This window comes from Colobus angolensis, unplaced genomic scaffold, assembly GCF_000951035.1.
Source record: "Colobus angolensis palliatus isolate OR3802 unplaced genomic scaffold, Cang.pa_1.0 Scaffold231, whole genome shotgun sequence".
Classification (NCBI taxonomy): domain Eukaryota; kingdom Metazoa; phylum Chordata; class Mammalia; order Primates; family Cercopithecidae; genus Colobus; species Colobus angolensis.
The window spans coordinates 2,116,767-2,138,743 of NW_012115500.1; the positions used below are offsets into that span (position 1 = coordinate 2,116,767).

General features: G+C 34.2%; 1 protein-coding gene and 1 long non-coding RNA gene across 3 annotated transcripts in view; one reads left to right on the forward strand and one right to left on the reverse strand.

Annotated features, from left to right (window-relative positions):
- Nucleotides 1-8,670, forward strand: part of LOC105513559 — a 28,617-nt gene extending 19,947 nt beyond the window's left edge. Inside the window, exons 2-3 of the long non-coding RNA XR_001002046.1 lie at nt 5,755-5,869; nt 6,571-8,670. This is a non-coding gene — a long non-coding RNA (uncharacterized LOC105513559). The remainder of the gene's footprint in view (nt 1-5,754; nt 5,870-6,570) is intronic.
- Nucleotides 1-21,977, reverse strand: part of TRDN (triadin) — a 420,523-nt gene that overhangs the window by 256,282 nt on the left and 142,264 nt on the right. For both annotated transcript variants that reach the window (XM_011944454.1, XM_011944455.1), the window contains exon 10: nt 1,834-1,911. In XM_011944454.1, the coding sequence (XP_011799844.1) occupies nt 1,834-1,911 (78 nt within the window). The remainder of the gene's footprint in view (nt 1-1,833; nt 1,912-21,977) is intronic.

The following is a 21,977-nucleotide window of genomic DNA, read 5'->3' on the forward strand; positions in this document are numbered from 1 at the left end:
GTTCCAGACTAAAATAGTGCATCAAGAGGACTGGCATAATCAGCCTCACTAAAAACAGCTTGATTAATACTAAATATGTCCTAGCTCCTAATCAATTATGTTAATGAAGTCATAGGCAGCACATCTGCAAGCCCTGACAAAGCCCATGATCTCAGCATTGCCAGATAATATAGACTCCTCTAGCTGCTCAGGGTTAGCAGGCTCCGAGCTTTCAGAGAAGACACTGACAAAGGCTTGGGGTCCTCATACTTTGTTATTTTATTCACCACAACACAGTACTAGGTTCTGAGATGAACTGTCAAATTACATTGCTCTTTTAATACAATAACAGAACCTAAGAGTTCTACTTAACAAATGACACATCCTTTTCCAAGGGACAGATTGCTAGGCAAAATATATGCTACTTGGTGTTTTATGAGCCTCTGCTAGGAGATAACTTGGCACCAAACACTTGAATAATCTGACTATCAAAGTCTCCCTCAAGTTGGGAAATCTGAATTCCTTGCTTTATGTCCATCTGGAACAACAACAGAATTAGAATCCCATGAAAAATTAAGGTAACACTATCATTTATGTGTGTTGTCTTGTCCAGTGAACATTTTGGTGAGTGAGATAGTCAGTTTTGTGTCAAATTCTCTTAAGTAATATGACATATTATAGTCCAAATGCCAAAAGAAATGTAATTCTGATTTTTTTTCTATTTTCTTTTTTTTTGGACTGGTTGTTTCTAAATCACTTGTTTACTCTCCAGGTAAGTGACATACAAGAGTAACCTCTTCCTGGATGAATCCTCATGAGTGTCATCACTTAGTCTCAACGGATGGCCAAAGCCAATGGGCAGTTGTTGAGCTGAGTGGGAAGATCTTGAACAAGCAGGCTGGAGTGTCCACATTGCACACAGAAGATCCTTTCCAATGTGGGACAAAGCTGGGGGTTTCTACCCCTTTCTAGGGTGGCTGTGATCTGAGGAAGACCTCCATTTGTACTCTTGTAAAAATTTAATGGTGCTTTAGCTTTAATTACTGGTGTTTTTATATTGGCAAATTGAGTCTTGACAGAGAAGGAACTGTTTTCTATTCATCTCTGAATCCCCAGTATTTTAGACAATATCTGAAATGATCCCATGTTTGGGTTTTAATAAAAGTTTAAGAAATGAATGAAGACTTAAAGAAATGACTTTAAATTTCCAGCAAAATTTATTACAATACTGATCTTGAGACATCATATTTTCAAGAATTATTAGTAGTATTGTGTATAGTACTTATAAACTATACATACATATACATACAACAGTGTATATTTGTGTGTGTGTGAGTGTGTATGTTTGTGTGTGTGTATATATATATATATATATATATACACACACACACACACAAAGCTAGGAAAAGGTGGAGCTCAGATTCAAACCCAGCAACTCTGGCAGCAGCCTCTTCAGAGACTAAATTGATCAAGCTGTGGTAAAACTGCAAGAGTTGCAAGGCATAGCCTTATCTGTTTGTCCCTATATATTTTTTTGCTTGATTCCCAAAGCACTGGAGTGGGCATCCTTCTGGAAGCTGAGGGTCACCAATATAGGATCTTAAGGGGAAATTTTTGGTTTTCTGAAAAACAGCAAATTGCAATTTTAGGAAAAGTAAATTATAGTTTAGACATACTAAAAGTATGTAAGAAAACATTGGATTTTGCTGTTGCTTTGTGACTATAGACATACTAAAAGTATGTAAGAAAACATTGGATTTTGCTGTTGCTTTGTGACTATTTTTGTTGTTCTTGTTTCTCTACATTCTATTTTACCTACAATAGAGATCTTTAAGAAAAAAAAAAAGTACTTGCCTTCAAAGGCAGGTGATGCCAGGGTGGGTCTGGAAGCTCGTTCTGTCGGTAATGGAGGTGGAATGGCTGGGCTTTGTCCTGTACATACAATGCAGAAGTAGGCATTGGAAAAAAAAAAAAAGTATTAACAAATCTAATATCCACAACTAAAAAGCTAGATCTGTCCCCTACATGCATAATTCATAATACCAAGCCAAGTATAAATCATATTATTATGCAATAAGAAAGCTATTATTAAGTGAGATCTTCAAGAAGATACCTTCACAGATTCAGTTATCTTCAGAGCCATTTCTGAATATATTATTTTCCATAGATGGATATGCAATGTTAAATGTATCTACTGGACTTCATTAATGGAAAATGTACATGTACTCAAATTAAGCAATTTATTTTTAATACGCACATTAAATTATGGAAACTAAAATCTCAGAAGCTGAGGGGGAATCTTAATATAAAAGAAATCACTATTTTTTCCATTTAACTAAAAATTCTCAAATGATATAATATGAGCAATAAAAGAAGGTTGAAATTCATAGGCCTTTTCATATTGAAAAGATACATTTTTTTCCTGCCATAATAAATGACCTGTAGTTAAGTAAACAATGAGCCAAAGAGAAAATATATTCAGTTTTATAGAACCTTGAAAGCTTCTCTCAAGTCTCTGAGCTTATTATGAACTGAAAAAAAGAGAGAGAGAGAGAGAGAGAGAAAGAAAACCCACAATCATTTCCAAGTACTTCTTTATCCCAAGTGATTTCTTTAATTAACCAATACCATCCAGGACATGAACTCTCAACATTAGCTAACTATCATATGATCCCATATAAATTGCATGCAAAACATTTTGTCATTACTTTTCATTCCATAAACTTCTGCTGTGTGTTTTTTATCCTGAAATCAACATGCAACATGGGCATGTGTACCTTCTAAAATCTCACTGACAACTAGATATTATCAAATGTCAGCAGACCTGCCTGCTTACTGAAAGGTTTCCTTTCTTAGAATTCACCAAAATTAGTTCTGGATGGTATAAAATGGTTTAACAAGCAAAGTAATGAGAGTTGCACAAGCACCACATTCCAGGCCTAGGCCCTCATGCCACATGAAGCTCTGTTCATCATATTGTGTTCTTGTAGTTGTTACACCCATACTGGTTAATTACTGAGCATGTTTAAGTATGTATAGAAGCCAAACATACTGTTTCATAACTTACAGGCCATATGCCTACAAAAATATCCATTTATAATATTGTTAATTTTTCCTTATGAAAGTAAAGATTGACTTAAACATAATATAACATGGAAGTTTATTTTTTAGTTAGCAAAGAAAAAAATAAGGCTGGAAACACTAAAATGATTGATCCACATTATCTTTCCCTAGCTAATATTTATATAGTGTTTACTATGTGCCAAGAATGATCCAAATGATCTTCCTGTATTAAGTCATTTAATCTTCACAAGCTCTTTAGAATGTGCATATTAGTCTCATTTTATAGTTTTTAAAACTGAGGTTAACTGGAGTTTAGGCTACTTAGCTCCTAATAAGTGGAACTGGATTTCAATGCAGGTTCCCAAGTTGCAGTTCTTAAAGGTCCTCTCAGATTGCCTAAGCCTAACAGAAGGGTCATCTATCAGGAGTCCATGACTATAGCTGACGAGGGACAGGGGAGTGAAGCCTCTACCCTAAGTTTCCACTTTCTCAGTGGGTTAAAGGGATTTATGCTTGGAAAGATCTATTCCCCAACCTTGTTAGAGGGCCATTCTTGAAATAATTCTAAGGTAGGGTAGTATTTTGTGGCTTTGAAAATAAGCCTACAAGGACAAAGAAGGAGTTAGTTAAATGACAAAACTTTTAAAATACAAGTGTCCATAAATATACATCAGTTGTTTCTAAATACTAAGATATATCGATATCTTCATAGAATGGTGCCTGTTGAGTCTAAGCTGTTTTCTACCCTGTCAGAATAGTACCTGTCAACTACCCTGTCGGTGAATAGTAGTGGCTGTATAATTATAGTCTTTTATAGTCTTGTTGAGTTACTGAGGAACTTATTATACAATATATAAAATCATTTCCCTGGAAATTTCACATAATTTATACTGTTCCATATTTTTAGATTTATCTAAAGGAACCATAAAGTTATTATTTTATTTGAAACAACTGTATTGCATTCTTACTATATAAAAACACTGAAGAATTATTAAAACCCAACCCTGTCTTCAAGAAGTTCCCAATATACTGGCTGAAACAGACCTCTAGACAGATCATTACATTATCGTGTGTTGAAGGAAAATCATATATACAAAGGGTATACTGCAGAAAGAGTCTTGAAAGAGAGTAAGTTAACAGCCTAAAAGGAGCCTGCCAGGTAAGGAAGGATGGGGAAGATGGAGGGATTCCAGGTGGAAGGTATGTGGTAAATTAAAAAAAGAAAAGCCTCGATGCCAAAATAGATATATTTATTAAAACACACAAACTGGTGCTTCTGCAGCATAAAGTGCAGTATGCAGTTGATATCAGAAATTCTCCACAACTATAATCTCTTTTTATTCTGCTCTCTAAGGTGGCTGATGGCATGGTTGTAAGGCAGTGGACACAATGGGTACAATGGGAAAGTAGGACCACAAGCAAAAAAAAATTTAAAAAACAAAGGAGAAGCCAGCTGGCTGCCTGTCTCCATGGTGACAGTGATACTAGCCCTGGCAGGGAATTACTAACTCAGGACAAGGTTTTGTCGCGTTAGGGTGCACCAAAACAAATCAAATGGGTCATACTTGAGCATGACACACGACTTTGATCCTGACTCATATAATAAGTGATGTCAGGAAAAACTTACTGAAATCGCAAATCGTTTTGCTAGGTGAATGAATACATTATATAACATATACAATAAATACATAATGAATTATATTAAATGTAATATTATATTAATAATACAGTCCTACAGCAAAATCAGAGTTGTTTAGCATAAAGACTGCATGCTTAGGAGTCACATGGGTGTAAGTGATGGCTTCAGAACCGTCACTTAGAAGCTGTGTAAATTTGAATATCTCATAACATCTCCAAGCTTCAGTTAGGATATTTATAAAATGCGGATAGTTGTAGGGGTGTTATAAGGATTAAGTGATGAAGCACCCAGTGCATAGGAGATACTCTAAATATTAATTCTTTTCCTGATAATGTATTTACAATTTAAATCCCATCTAATTACACAAGAAGATTTGAAGCTGACTTTTGAAGTAAGAAAACAAAAACAAAGAAAACTGAACATGATAGAAATAGCAGAATTCATTTGCAGAAAAGAGGCTTATAATTTTATTAGGAATAGATTCTTTTGGAATTCCTGAAGATTGTTACTCTCTGAAGGAAAGATTTAGCCTGTTGAAATTTACATTCGAACTTTAAAGGTGCCCTTCATTTTACAAGCTATTACCTGAAAATCCCTCTGACATTCAAACACAGTAAGTTGACTTCATTTCTGTTCCTTGACTGATTTGGGCTGGCTTATTTCCATAATACCTGAATGGTAGGTTGGTAAATTGTTAATATTTTATTGTTCTGAGTTCTCTTCCATACAAGTCAATTTGGTTGTTTTTGATTTAGTCAAATTCTTTTGGGGCTAGTGTACAGTGTGCATTCACTCTAATGATCTAAGTTACTGATGTTGTCTTTACTTTGCTAGAAATGATGAATGAGATTACTCAAAATCTTGTCAAGGTAGGAGGCTATGAGCTGAATTCTGATTGCATGAAGGAAGAAAAACAATTCACTACACTAAAGTTTAATCTATCTAGTTTCTTTATGAATGAGATTCCCTGATTGAAAGCCATTTCTGAACATCTGAAGCCCACTCCCTCTATCTTGTAACAAATGTTGAGGCTATTTTTTTCTCTAACACCTAATAGAGATTTTATGTCATAGACCCTCACTGGATTTTCCTGGAATTATGGAGAGTTACATCCAGAGAACTCTGAACATTTTGGAAGGACCCCAATCGTGCAAACAATGAATGGCAATAAATCCTGGGACTGGAAAGGTATGAGGACCTCGAAGTAACCATTGAGTTGAAATTTATTTACATTAAAAACACACGATATAGGAAATCATTACAAATCCCTGTGTCAATTTGTTCTTTCAGGTTCGTAGAAGGCATTTATAAATCTATGACTAAAAGTAAAGTGAGAAGATGTGAGTTTAATAAGGAAATGATAGTCAAGTTTGTTAAAGCAATAATATTACTTATGTATTGGTATAAGCTTCCTAGACTACTTTTGTAAGATGTAGAATATTTTCAAAGTTTGGAATTTAACAAATACTAAAATTAAATGAAAAGATGATTTTATATTTTGGCTGAGACATGTGATTGTGCTAAGGTCCTGTGTTAATAGGGGCACCTTGACCTTCATGCTTCCTTACTTGCTTCTGCCTTGTACTTTTGGACTACTTAGAGATGGAAGGAGGAGACCCTAGAGATATGGGGTGCCAACCACTCCTCCCCTTCCCAACCCCATCTATTAAAAATAATTGAATTGCCACTCATATAATAATCAGAGATGTTCAAATTTGCCTGTTAAACAAAGACCTCTCCAACTGGGAATAATCTGAAGAAGTTCAGGAGTTTGTGTGAGGTGGGCAGGCACAGGAGGTTTTTACTTCAAACATAGGCATCCTTATACCTTTCATTTGTGTATTGCTAAATGTCACCACTGTACTTTGCATTTCTTTTCTTCCTTCCAGGGACTTCTCAACCCCAAGGGCAACCATAGAGTCCTATACAAAGAAAGATAGAGCAGTGTGAAAGAGGCCTGGATGGAAAAACGAAGACAGAGCCAGTGAGCCAGAGCCAGAGAACCAGGCAGAAAGGCAGAGAATGGAAAACATAGAGAAGGTAGATGCATAGAGAGGCAGAGATTCGATGGGGAAAAAAGGAAGGAAGAAAGAAAGGAAACCAAAACGTTCTCAGCACTACAACTTCTGCCTTGTTCTGTTCCAGAACAGTATGAGCTCAGTATTTTTTCAGTCTCTCAGTCTTCTACAACTAATAATTTGCTCTTTCAGTTAGTGGCAAAGGCTTAACAACAAAGGCTTGTCTTTAATACTGGAGAGGCACTTTTAGAATTTATGATGATAAGCCTTTTGTTCTGGATATGGTATGCTGCACAGGTCTAGGGACTGGGATTTCAAGTGTCTAGTCCATACTCTTATTCCTTTATTTATTAAATCTTTTTTCTCTTCTTGTTTTTAGTATGTATTTCTTGAGTCATTAACATATAACATATATAGGACTTCCGCTGAGGACATAATAATGTATATGATGGAAAAGATATGTAAAAGTGCCTTGAAGAGACTTGGTCTTGTGAGGGACAGACAGGAAATGGGCAATTATCATCTAACTTAAGTCTGTTGTTTCAAGGTAAAATAAGAATAATAACATCTGTGTTAGCTGGGATGTTGTGAGTGTTTGTGGAGATAATAGTACAAATGAAATTACTGAGGGACAATGGTGAAGATAGGGCTGTATCATAGAGCTTACATTAGCGATAGAAGGAGATGAGAGATACAAAAGCAAGACAATATTTCAGATTTCATAAATGAATGGCAAGCATAGAGTGGTGAGGCAGAGAATGAACGGAGAAAGAGATAAACTAAACTGGACAGTAAAGGAAGAGCAGGGCCCCACTAAACTATGTGGAGTTTTGTGCAAATCACATGAACACACACAGAACATTTTAGGCTGCTCATGTGAGTTTGGATTTGTCCTAAGGGCAAGAGTAAGCCTTTGAAGGGCTTTAGCATGATAGGATTTTAAAAGATCGCTGGCTGCTATGTGAACAAAAATAATGTTGTAAAGAAAAGGACATGAGCTGTATCAGATCAGCTGGAGACTATTGAAATAACCAAAGCTGGCTTGGACTACACAGGGGCAGTGTAAACTCATTCATTCATGCAACAAATACTTATTGAGTGCCTACTCAGTACCAGACCCTTTTCTAGGACCTGGAGTTACAGCAGTGAACAGTATAGAAAAAAATCCCCTAATTCATGCAGCAAAGACTCCAGTGTGCAGAGACAAAAAAAGAAAAAAGCAACTAAATAAGTAAAAAGGAAATGAGTACCCTATAAAAATTTATCAGGGAAACGTTATAAGGAATGCCTTTCAGAGTAATGGGTAGTGATCTTACATGTATGGTCAATGAAAATCAGAAGTTGTAGAGAAGTGGATAAATTCACAGCACATTTTAAAGTAGATCTAACAAGACTTAATGAATTTGATGTGGCAAGTGAGAAAAGTAAATCAAGGATGACTTTTATAATTTGACTTGCGTATCTGGGAACAAATAAGTACAGTGCCCAAGCAAGGGCAGAAAATTTTCCATTCACCCAGCTATTTATGAACTCATTTCCTTAGTCTTTATTGCCTCTTGCATTATATAGTTTTCACCTTGCTGGAGTACCTGTGTAGAAGATCACCAATGAGGAAGCCAGAGATGGCTTATTTGGTTATCCCAATAATACATCTTATTGTTAATTAACTCTCAAGGGTTTTTTTTTTTCACAATTTTAGAAAATTTTTAAGCAGATGAATTATTCAAAATAAATTGGCTATGTGACCCTACTATAAGGTGTTTAAAACACCAAAAGCTTAAACTTCTTAGATCAAAGGACATCCTCCAGGCCAAAATGTTTCCACTGGAACGGTTTCTTGGCTTCCTGATTAAAAGCTTCCCTAATATATTTCCATGTGTTATTACATATTTGCGTATTCACTTTGATAGAAAGCAAGAATAGCAGCCAAATACATATTTCATGCTTTCTTTTGATTAAAAATGATAAAGGTAATATTAGTGGATTTTTCTTTCTCATCTCCAATTTATGAAGTAAAAATAATTTTCCATGGAATGGCCAACTAAAGAAAGGAAATATGATAAATTCAGATCATATCATTGTTCCATTTATCCTTGTACCCTGTTTATGACAGAGTACCTGATGTTTGGGGTATAATAAAAATAGAGGCATAGAATCATAGAGTTTAAGAATGTAAAAGTCATTTGAAATCAACCATTCTAGCACTCTAATTTTTAAGATAGATAAAAAATGGTCTCTGGAAGGATAAATAGCCTAACAAAGGTCATGCACTGAGGACAAACCTAATATAAGATTAAAATTTTTAACTCCATTTTATTTTCCTATTTAATCAACTATTTGGACAGTCAAGATAAATGCCAGTCATTTTACCTGTTACCATAAATGACTCATAACCATTGACAAATCTATAGGTATTGGCTTCCTAAGACTTAAAAAAAAAATCATACTTTTTTACATGGTCATTTTCTGCTTAACCTTAGTTAGACACTGAATGGACTTGATATATCCCATAGAAGAGGCCCAATACTTTAAGATCAATCTCCACATTAGCTGACCAATTTCTGCAGTTCTAGATAGACTGTCAACTGGGATATTTTTAAAACTTTCAGAATTACCAAATCCTCATTTTTTAAAAATAATTTCTTCTAGTTATCTGAACAATATCTCTTTCAACTCCACAGAAAATCATATTTGCATATAGGTAAGGGAAAGGGGAGATGGTGAAGACAGAAGATATAGGTAAATAGGTAAATATCAATTGTGTTTTCATTTTAGTACAAAGACCAAAGCTGATAGGGAAAGAGATTAATGAAGCCAAGTGGATGGATTGGAGTCTCAATTAAAAATAATAAATCTGTTTAATACAGCATGCAATGTCCTAACTTGCCATAGAATCATCCAATGAAATGTTCAATACATGGGATTTCAAATTTTCAGTGATAAACTGCCTAGAACTTGGCTAATTTCAGTCAATCCTCAAAGCTTAGCTCTTTTAACTCTTCTTGGACTCCCCTCTACCCATTCTCTTGAAAACACTTTATGCTCTCAGAGGACCCAATGTATGCGTTATCCTCTGCTTCCGTGGTTCGCAATACATTTGTTTATTTACAAGTATTTGTCTTAATCCTCAGCAGACAATAAACAACTCAAAGCCAAAATATGGACCATATTAGGCAATACATATTTAGTAAAGGAAAGAGCATTATTAAAAGTGAAAATTATTGCTTAAATGAGTGAGTAAACAAATGAATATTGCTAAATGAGACACTGTTTTACTGCTTCTGGAGTGTTTTAATGTAAACAGACTGAATTACAGTATTTTTAGAGCTCTTGGTAAAATATGAAAATATAAAATAATACCAAAGATATACAACGAAACCTTAACTTACATATTTATGGGTTTTTTCCGCAATTATTTATACTTGTATACCAAAGTATTTATTTTCTTTCTGGGGAAAGTTTACTAATTTATGAGTAGAACACTAATCTTTCAAAGAAAGTTATACATTTTTCCATGATTAGTGGGAAAAAGTGAACTAAAGCTTCAAGATGAAGAAAGATAGCTTCATTATTTAAACAGCTCTACTAACATATAGCACTTTCAATATATTCTGAATATCTATAACTCCCCGCAAGTGGAAAGACTACGTCAATTATCTATTGTGGTATCTTTCAGCCTAATGAATTCTGCACTCACATATGAAACTTGAAGAGTGTTTTAGTGCCAGAAGATGCCTTAGAGTTCACTGAGAACATTGAAACCCAAACAAAATGGATGATTTGCCAAATTCATCCAACTGACTTACAAGTAGGACCCAAGTATGCAGAGTCCCAGTGCAATGCTCTTATACAACAGTATCCTGTCTTTAAGCTTGCATTTGCAGGTATTTTCAAAACAGCATAGGGGACAGGGAATGCACAAAACATAAGATAAAATTTTAGAAAGGTACAAAACAATTTCAATTAACCACAGACAAATATTATACTGCCATATTATGTTTTAGAATTCTAGTTTATATAATTTTAGAACAATAAAGAAAACAGGATTAAAATGTAATATTCCATATTACAGTAGGAAGATGTTATTGATGGGCATTTTAACACTTTTTTTATTTGAGGATACCTTAAAATACAAAGAACACATGTTTTCAACCATCAGTTATGATAAGACAAAATTCAGAGTTATAATGAATTCAAGTTTCTGGATATCTTTTTCAATCTCAAAAATATTTAACATTTTTTTATCAAAATAGTGATACCTATTCTCTGAGGTGTTGAATGGTAGGAGAGGCTGTAGAACACATATCATTCATTTCATTAGAAATCCATTTTTCTTCATGGCAAATATTTAAAATATTAGATTTATGTATAAATTGTTTAGGTCTGTATTTAAATATAATTAAAAATGAATGACTTTCACAAGAGAGTGAGACTCCCTTTCGAAAAAAAAAAAAATGAATGACTTTCCAGAAAAAAACACAAAACTTTAAGTAAAACTTCAAGCTACAATCCTAGGCTTCATTTATATCCCTCGGCATGCCGTTTCCCTCTCACATGTTAACATACTGGCTCACTAATAAATAAATAATAACTTTATTCATTTAATTTAATTGATCCCTGCTGTGAATACAGAAGAGAGATCAGTACTCATAAGGTTGTTGTTTACCAACCAAGTATTCACAATGCATATTCCTGAATATGGGTATATTGAATATGTCACAGCCTCTCAAGCTGAAATGTAATAGTTTAGGTTTTATATTCAGTATTACTTTTCAGTGATCCAACATGTATTAGTGACTCCCTAAAAGACTGAAAATTGAGTCACATCTAATTTTTCATTTTTGGTAATGTGAATGGCAACCAGAAAGGTGAAGAAATAAGAGAAAAAATGGTTCCCAGAGGTAAAACCATTACATTTACAAAATGTATTAAAATAATTTATAAACAGAGTAACAAATTTGCTCTTAAGAGATAGGAGGCTTGACATTTTTGTAAACTACCTAAACATAGAAAATAAATAATGCCTCCTGTCTCCTATCTTTTCTGGTTGTTTGACTTTAGGATTCCACTAAAAAGGTTATTGACAGAGAGCAGCTGGCATAGTTGATTGCTAAATCAATTCCCAGACTCCTAGAATCTGTTGTTTTCATTCTAAACAACCTTAAGACCCACCAACAACTCCAGAGATAAATTTACTCTGTGTTCTCTTTCATCTCAATTTGCTGTCACTCTAACCATTAAGAATACAATTTACACTTAAAAATCTAATCATGGAACTGGATGATATTTTATCAGGCCTTACAGTCAGCTTAGTGGATACTCACGAAATTTAAAAGTAAACCATATCCAAGACTCTTTCAACAATTTTGGTGATAAACCATTTGTGCTGTCAACTATAAGATCACAAACAACTCTGTTTGTGGTTTCTATGCCAGATTCCTTTCACTCACCAACCAACAAAGGCAGCTAAAAGTTATTAGCCAATTATCTGCTTTATTTGGCAATTATATTGGCAAGGTTTAGGTGTATATGTCATATTTAAATTATAAGGGAAATAGCAATTATACATTTGTCTTAAATTATAGCAATTAGGAAACAGAGTGAAGAAAAAGGAAGAAAAAAAAAAAAAAAAGACCTAAGTGGCAGGGGCCCACCGTTTTTGAAAACATATTTGTAATTCTCCCTAAGTCCTGGAGACAACATATAGCCGTTTGAGAAAATTCTATAATTTCCCATGGTTCAATTTCCTAATTTCTGAGTTGAAGAGGTTATAACCCACCTCACAGGGCTTTGTGAGAAATACGTAAGATGATCCATACCTAGAACTTAGCACAGTACCTGGCATACCATTAGCACTCAGTACCACACATGTTACATCTACTTTTACTGTCCTCATGTTGCCATCATGATCATCTCTAACAAACAATCTCCAAAACTTCAAAAATCCTTAAAGAGTAGATGTAGAATAATATCTTGAGAACTACCTGAGTTTTCCTCCAATTCCACTTAGCATGCTAAGCCAGGCTCTTTGTAAATTTCCTTTCTCATTATCCTTAAATGCAAGGGAATGATTTTTAAAGCTATTATATGGCACATGAAAAAGTGTTGCTTCTCTGTTATACAGAGATCTAATTCCTATAAAATAAAATCAATTTGGCACTTTAATCACCCAGTTAAACTATTTCCATCCTACTTGATATTTGGCAAAAGGAAGGGATGTTGCCACTCCTTTCCCCTTTGTTTCCACGTGTGGGAAAATGTCTTTTTTTTTCCTCTATTTTTTGGCTCCTACACATGCAAATATTCTATGTTCAAAAGAAATTAAAAGAGACATGAAAAGTGTAAAACCATATAGCCAATTAAAAAGAAATCTGGTTTTGGAGTTTACCTCAGAAGGAGAAAAAAGAACTTGAGGTTTTACTTCAGCAGAAAATTTTCTACAGGGTGCTTTAATAAAGATAATAAAACTTCACACATTTTCAACTACAGGCATACAACATAAACTGAAATATTTTATAGATAGATGATAAAATGGAAGCATGTTAATAATTGTTATTTAATAGGCTTAACATGACAATTAAATTCACAAATATATTCTCACTTGAATGACACATTTGGAAGTCATCCAATCTCTCTTCCTGCTTTGTATTGTGTATAATTGATACTATGTGTCATTTAAAACAGCACACAGTGCTTATCCAGTGTCTGCCAAGAGGCTATTTATAATCACATAAAAAAAATTCCTCTGGGAGAAAATCATTATTAATGTAAACATTGTCATGAATTATAGAAAATGGAAAATGTTTACATCTTAATGCAACCAATATATAAGAGAATGTTAAATCATCAATTTGTTTCTAACAAGGAGTTTCAATGACAATATTGGTACTTTGTTCATATCTATTTTCACTCACTTCCTATAAGAAATTGGAATTGGAATTGTTGCAAACGAGTCTTATTTACTGAACAAGGGTTCATTCCCCAAACACTGTGGATGGTTACAATAGAAAGTGGTTTACAGGTGACACTTTTCCCTCAGGAAAGCAGCATATTAATCACAAAGCAGAAATATGGAATCAAATAGGGCAGTAGGCATTTGTAAGACAGAATATCAATAATTAAGTGTGAATAACTAAGGACAGTCACAAGCATGAATGGTCTAATTTGGAAGAGAACACAATGGAATAGATCACATCTATATGGTGGAATGTTGTGTTCAGTTTTTACCCTGGATTGATTTCTCACTTAGTATTATTAATTTTGTTTTTTGTTTGTTTGTTTTTGAGATGGAATCTCACCCTGTCACCCAGGTTTGAGTGCAGTGGTGTGATCTCGGCAGACTACAAGCTCCACCTCCCAGGTTCACGCCATTCTCCTGCCTCAGTCTCCCGAGTAGCTGGGACTACAGGCACCTGCCACCACGCCCGGCTAATTTTTTTGTATTTTCAGTAGAGACGGGGTTTCACCGTGTTAGCCAGGATGGTCTCGATCTCCTGACCTCGTGATCCACTGCCTTGGCCTCCCAAAGTGCTGGGATTACAGTCATGAGCCACCGCACCCAGCCAGTATTATTAATTTTTAAAAAACACATCTAATTTTATTACCACTTCTTCCCCTATTTGGGATGAAAAAAAATGGACAAATAAATAGGAAACAATACTAAACTCATTGAAAGCAATTAATAATAACAACCACAATAAAGCTGAAGATAAGCACTGATAAAACACGCCTTGATAAAGCCTGTTCTAACCACTGTGGCCCTCTCTCTGGAATTTTATAGAGTATAATCAGCATCATATGATTTAGTGCTTAATTAGCACCTTCTTCTCTTTTTCTCCCACAGCTGCTTTATATTATTCATTGTTGTATTCATAATATCTGACTGGATTGTTATCTCCTTCTGGTTTGAAACTTTTGTTATGACTGCTAGCATTAAGTATATACTAGAGATTCAATAACTGCTGAGAGATTGATTAATAGAACAACTTTGAGCATAGCAACTCAGATGCTGATGAGGATGTAAATAGGAAAATACACTGTCTTTTGAATGTGGAACAATTATTAGTGCTATGTAAGAGTAACAGTATTATTATGTCTTAATGTATGATACTTTAGAAACCAAAATATGAAATATACTGAACTAGAATAAAAGTCATAGAATTGACTAAAAACTATTAAGCAACTGGTTGAATAGTCTATAATCAGTACAATCAGTATAATCATTAATGCTACAATCAGTAATGTTAATGTTAATATTGCAAAATTCATTTTTGTCTTCATCTTTTGCAAACACAAAAGCATCCTCTACAGAGAAGAAAAAAAAAAAAAACTACAGAAAAGAGGTACTTGTTTATCAAATAGCTCTCTCTGAAAATAGCCAATTATTTATATCAAAATTGGTATGGGCATATTTATTATTTCCATATTTAAAAATAAGTCTTGCTTAAGAAAAGGGATAAGAACTATGCATTTATATAAATGGTTAGAAAGAGCCCTATTCTCTATTTTTTATCCACTAGGCCACACAAATGAATGTTAGAACAGCACTGGAAGAATATATTCATGTAATTTTCTAGAGTTCTTTTTCAATCTTCACTTGTGCATATAAACTAACAGATATGATTATTAAAATACATGGTGCATTAATAAATAACATAATTATTTCAATAATTCTTTGATTAAACCTTAATTTTCCTTGTTTCTCATGCAGCAATTCAAATTACTCTGTATTATTTCTTCCTTTTCAGACTATTTTAGAACATGCTTTTAATAGTCCAGTGGGTTACCTGAGAAGGACTTTATTCTTGTGTGACAGCAAGCCCATGCCATTAACGGTGACAAGGCTAGACCAAAAAAGCCACTTTAAGGAAAGTTCTCTCAAAGTAAAGAAATACCTATAGAACCTGCCTCCTCTTTCAAACGACTAGGAGACAACATTTTAAAATTGCAAGAAAAATGAAAGCTTAAGCCTTCATTTTGTTTTCTTTTCTGGACACAGAGGATGTAAATTAATATGAACACTGTATTAAGGGCAAAGTAGTCACTAGCCTTCTCCAAAAAAACTGGAGCGTTTTATCACAATGAAACTGACAGAGAGAGTGGTAACAGCTTCAGAGGAAACCTCCACTCAGAAGTACATGGATCTATATCTGTGTGTATTCCAGTTACTTATAGTGACTAGAATGTTTAATGGATTGATTTAGACAAATATGACAATCTGATACATTTATCTTGAATAGCTGAATAGCTTCCATAGACTTCACATAATCAGAAAGCAACTCTCATGAGGGTATGGCAAGTCCAGGAACTGTGTGCTTCCATAATTAAGCCTAGGCTTGCTCTCATTTTTTATCTCATTGTAGCCTAATTCTGTATGCTGCCTGTAGTTTACTCATGCATGCAGCAAACCAGTCTTTGTTAATTCTGAGCTTCTGTCTCTAGAGATAAAACCAATAACTCCTTTAAGAAATCTTTACACAGGTCTATTTGCAATGCTTACAAACCTGTCATCTTTTAAAATAACAAGATTATTTCTACAAATGAATACAAAGGGCGGCTCTGGGATGATCATCAATTTTTTTCATTGAAATAAATATTCTACACCCTGAATTTAATTCAACAAACATATCAGGTTTCTGGCAAGGTATGAGGCAGTGGAGATTTAAAGATAAATATTTATTGAAGGTATATATAAGCAGCAAAAAAAGACGTTCTAGGGAGAGAATAATAATGCTACATGAAAATTAAATCAGAAAGCTATAAGAAATGAGTAAAAAAAATCACAATTCTGCTATATATGGGAACGCCATCCCCACCAAACACTTAAATAATGCTTATTATGGTTATTATAGTCAAGAGTGTTTTATGTGTATGTATATGCTTGTTGTTTAAAAGGTACATTAACCCTATAAACTTATCTCATTTTATAGATGAGGAAAGAGGCTCCGAAAGTTAAGTAACTTGTCCATGTTCACTTGAATTTTTTCTTATATAATTAATTCATTTTATGACACTAGTTACTCTATTTAATTCTTTTCTCTCCTACTTATTCCATGGCTTCGACCATTTTCTCCTTTATTTGCTCCTGAAATCTTTGTGTAGTTCATTCTGTGAATGTTGTATCACTAGTGGTTTTGTTATCAGGTAACTGAGGAATCCAAGGACCTGGGCTTTCATTCACAGTAAATTGAGAAGAAGCTCCATTTTCCAGACTGTAGTGAGTCTGATAAATAGTCAAACTCTTCCATTATTAAATTTGAAGGGCATGCAAGTGGAGTTCCAACAGAGGCATAAGATGACTTCAATTACAATAAATGAAATGGACCCAAACATATTTTCTGAAAGATTTTACTCTTAGAAAAATGTTGTATGTCTAAACGTCTTATAACATCTTGGGTTCTCTTGATGTAACTTCTTTTTTTATTAACCTCTGTTGAATAGTAAGATTTATGATGGGCTTATTGGATATTTTCTCTCAATTTGGAGATCTAGAATATTTCCTCTGCGTAAATATGCCAATCTATTTTTGCAGTCTTATTCCATAAATTCATTCTACTATAGAAGTTGCCTTTTAGCTGATAATTTTAATTCAATTATAATAAGACACTTTTATGGTATTACCCTTGATCCTGCAACTAAAAGAGTTAATTTTGTAAACATTACCTGAGGCTCTTGCAATAATGTTCTATCTCACAGAATCACATTTCAAGTTTGTATAAACCAAATAGAGCAATTTATTTTTATCATATTTAATAGGGCCAACTATATAACCTTATCAAAAATATAAGCAGATCTACAACTATAGGCATTAATCATTTAAATCATTCTTCTACTTTAATAATAATAACAATTTTTTTCTGGATGTGCATGTATGCTTGATGGCTAGCAATAAGTTCTACATAAATTCTACCTGGGCTTCATGAGGGCAGGTACCATACATATTTTGTTTACTGCTGTATCTACAGAATCTAGTACAGTTCCTAGAATTCAGAAGACAAACTACATTTGTCTAAATTCTACTGGGGCTACAGAATTTGTCCATATGATCCTCGTAACACTCCAAATTATGTAATATTATTGCTCATGTTACACAGTAGATAGTAGAACAAAGGCTAGGAGACATCAGATGGCTACTATGGGCAAAATGAGTCTGGTATGTTATTTGTTGATGTGTTTCTGAAAAAATATTTTTCTCTCATTATCAAAATTCTATGTGTAATAGTCATTATATATGTGCTCAATTAGTAAAGAAGAGCCAACACTCAGAGAGCCATGTGCTGTAAATGCACTTTGACTAGGAATACAAAACAACAGGACTCAGCCAAAGGAGGGAAGGAAGATATATTGCTCCATTTCAGGTTATAAACAGGTCAAGTTCTAGCAGCTTCCTTACTGCATCATATTTTTAGTGGATAGTCATGCACATGTCACTGTTGGTCCTCCTTTAAGTCTAGATCTCATTTAAGTATCCACCACATACGTGAATTTAAATTGTCAAGATACTTTGTAGAATTTTGAGTTGCAACATTAATTTCTAAAGTCACACATAGTGCTCATTGCCACCCATGAATAATGACTTCCTTAAAGGTTACCCTTCCTTCCTTCAAACCTATGCTTTAGACACACCAGTTTTGGCCATATTCTACAGATTTTTTCTCATTTCCGATCCCATAAACAGACTGCCACCCATCACGCTTCATGAAATGCTGCTTTCCTTCACTGTTCTGCTTAAAAATCCTTCAAAGACTTCCCTTTTTGCCAAATATCACCTCTTTCTGATTAACCAAGTGTTCTATAATGTCATCAAAACATACACAGCTTGTTATTGTCTGATGTTTGCCAAATGTAGTTTATCCTCTTTCAATCTGATATACTCATTGTCTTATAAACACATCTACTTCACATGCACTGTAATGTTAGCATTCATTTTCTCTTTCATTCACATACAAAGCAATGCCAATGTATTCCTCAGCACTTAGTCAAATATTATCCATCTTTCAAGTCCTAGATCCACTCCAACTTTTTTTGACAGCAGGAATCACAGATGTTTCTCCTCCGAAACTTAAAACATTTGGAGTTTGTATTATACAATCTAATGCCTAAGTCTAAACTTATTCTATTTTTTTTTTTGTCTTTTAAATAGTTACTCATTTCACTTGCTCCAATCAGTGATCATCTTTTAGTATTCTTATATCCTCTACTATGCTGAGCCTAGGACTGCTGAGCATGCAGAAGATATTTAATATTTGTACCCTGACTTATTTTACTTTCTCTCCTAATGACCCCTTCTCCACCTCTGACCTTTCTCCAAAATTCCACACCTGATTATCTATCTGCTTACTTCACTTAGAAGTGCTGTGAATTATCATTGCACTATATAGATGTCACAGTTTGCTGTGAGAATTAATGAGATAAGTATGCAAAAAAATGGTAATGACCCTTGGTATTTGCCAGATGCTAAACAAATGATATTTGGATTGGAATCTTCACATACTTTCCTTTTGCAACTAGATAGCATTTGTGGCTTCAAGAATACGTGGTGAGTTCAAAGTCCCCCCTTCTCCCAGCTTTGTCCAGTCCAGTGAGCACTGACCCCACTCTCTTCCTATACTCCCTACTTAAGGTATCCTTTTATTTTTTACAGACCACCAGCTTCTAAATTATCTTTTACTTTCCTATATTTTGATTTCTATAAATCCCATGACTCTACCTCTGTGATAGCTCTAAAATTATCATAACTTTCTCCATCCCATATTCTAGGATCAGGCTTTATTTCCTCTCCTTGGACTTTCCCTGATTGATATTTTTAATTTCATTCTCTCCAAACTATCTTGTACAACATTTCCAATCCTGTTATTATTTTTTTTCTAGATTTCCTGAATACTAACCAAAGTGACCTCGTTTGCAATTCCCTGTCTATGTCTGGGATAAAGATAGATTTGGTGTAAAGATAATACTGAGGATTGTGGAATTCGGCAGTCTTGGATTTCAATCTCCTGTCTGCTACCGTGTGCCACCTGGACAGACCACTTAAGCTCTTTGTGTCTCAATTCTTTCATCTGTAAAACATGGATGATAATACACTCTTCCGAAGGTTTTATTAGGATTATATAAGATTTCAAGAGCCTAGTGGAGAGTAAATATTTAGCAACTGGTATTCGCAGAAAGCACTTAACATTTTGTGATTCTGTGCTTTGATAATATCACCTTAGCCTTGTATATTTTTATTCTCAATTTCACATAGACATAACCTACCAATATCTCAAGTTCTATTTCAATTTTTATGTCTTCCATACCATTTTCTTTGGTCTTTCACACTAGGAGTACTGTTTTATTTTTTGCAATAAATATTCATAATAAAAGAGAAAGCAAAAAAGGGATTTGGGAGAACATGTACATATATGTCATTTAATCATCTAAACAACCTTAAGTAATAAATCTTGTAAATAAACTGAGATTCAAAAAGCCAAAAAAAACACAAGTGAAGGACTTAAATCTTGGCTTGTGTGACCACCGAGTTTATACTTTTCCCATTGGTTCTCATTACACTATCAAGGTCTACTGGAGCCAATCATAGCTTTTTTAGTTTCTTTTGTTAAGCAGTCCTAACTGTTTATAAAAATTAATATTTCTTGACTTGTTTGTTTTCTTATAGGTCTTCTAAGGAACAAAAGGAAATTTACTTATTTATTAAACAGAATAAAACCCATTATATCTTGTAATTACCATGTGGCAGCATTGGATAATTTTAAACATTTAAGGCACTTTATGGAAACTTCATGATCTTTTTTTTCTTATATTGAGCATTTTCTATTTCATCAGCATAGGAAATGTTTCATCATTACTCATCAATTGTTCCTAACAATGCTTAAAACTAAAACAATAAGGAAACGGAATAATAATGAAATTGCCTAGAAAGATGATGCAACTGTAAAATATATCATTATTACCCCATCATCACTATGATTGTTTATAGTGTTGACTAAAGTATCATATCATCATTCAAGAAGATATAAAAGAAGCCTGGAGACAACTTTTTTTTTTTTTTTTTGAGACACCATTTTTACGGTCTACTTTGTTTCACTGAATACAGTTTATAATTCAGAATTATTTTTTCCATCCATAACTGCAAATAGAAGAAAAGTGACAGAGGAAGATATTTCTAAATTATTAGATGAATCAGAAGATGAATGCAAAAAGACAGACAGCAGTAAGCTAGACTCTAATGATTAGGGTAAAATTGAAATTGATTATAGAAGTGAAATCTCAGACTATGAATCCTCCTCATTAGACAATGAATTTTCTTACGCTATAGAATCAATGAGTGCACAATACATTTCAAAGAGAAAAAAAGGAAATGTATTATAGTAGTTCCCTCTTATCCATAAAAAATGTATTCCAAGATATCCAGTAGATACTTGAAACAATGAATAATGCTGAATTCTATGTATACTGTGTTTTCTTGATCTGACATCTGAGATAGCTAATAAGTGTCTTACAGGAAGGTAACTTAGACAGTGTGGATACACAGGACAAAGGAATGATTCACATACTTGGTGGAATAGAGCATGATAACATAACATGCTACTCAGAGTGGTGTCCAATTTAAAACTTGTGAGTTGTTTATTTCAGGAATTTTCCATTTGATATTTTCAGACTGTGCTTGACTGTGGGTTACTGAAACTGCAATAAATCATGGATAAGAAGACACTACTGTATTCTCATCTAGTTAGCTCTTTAACAGGAAGGACTTTATCATGGTATATTTTGTGACAAGAACCTGAGCCATTTCATTTTGCTAAAAGAGCATGTCACGGTACTCTTTCTTTATAAAATTCATGTGCCAAAATCTGTGGTTTCTAAGTGTACAAATGCTAAAGAAAGAGAAAGGCAGGCATCCAAAAGAAATGGGCAATGTGAATTTAAAAATAATTGAAAGTTTCATTGTAATCCATGTTTGTAAATATAAAAATGAAAACTTGGCCGGGCACAGTGGCTCACGTCTATAATCCCAGCACTTTGGGAGGCCAAGGCGGGAGGATCACGAGGTCAAGATTTCAAGGCCATCCTGGCCAACATGGTGAAATCCTGTCTCTACTAAAAACAAACAAACAAAAAAATTAGCTGGGCATGGTGGCGGGCACCTGTAGTCCCAGCTACTCGCAAGGCTGAGGCGGGAGAATGGCTTGAGCTAGGGAGGGGGAGGTCGCAGTGAGCTTAGATGGCGCCACTGCACTCCAGCCTGGAGACAGAGTGAGACCACGTCAAAAAAAAAAAAA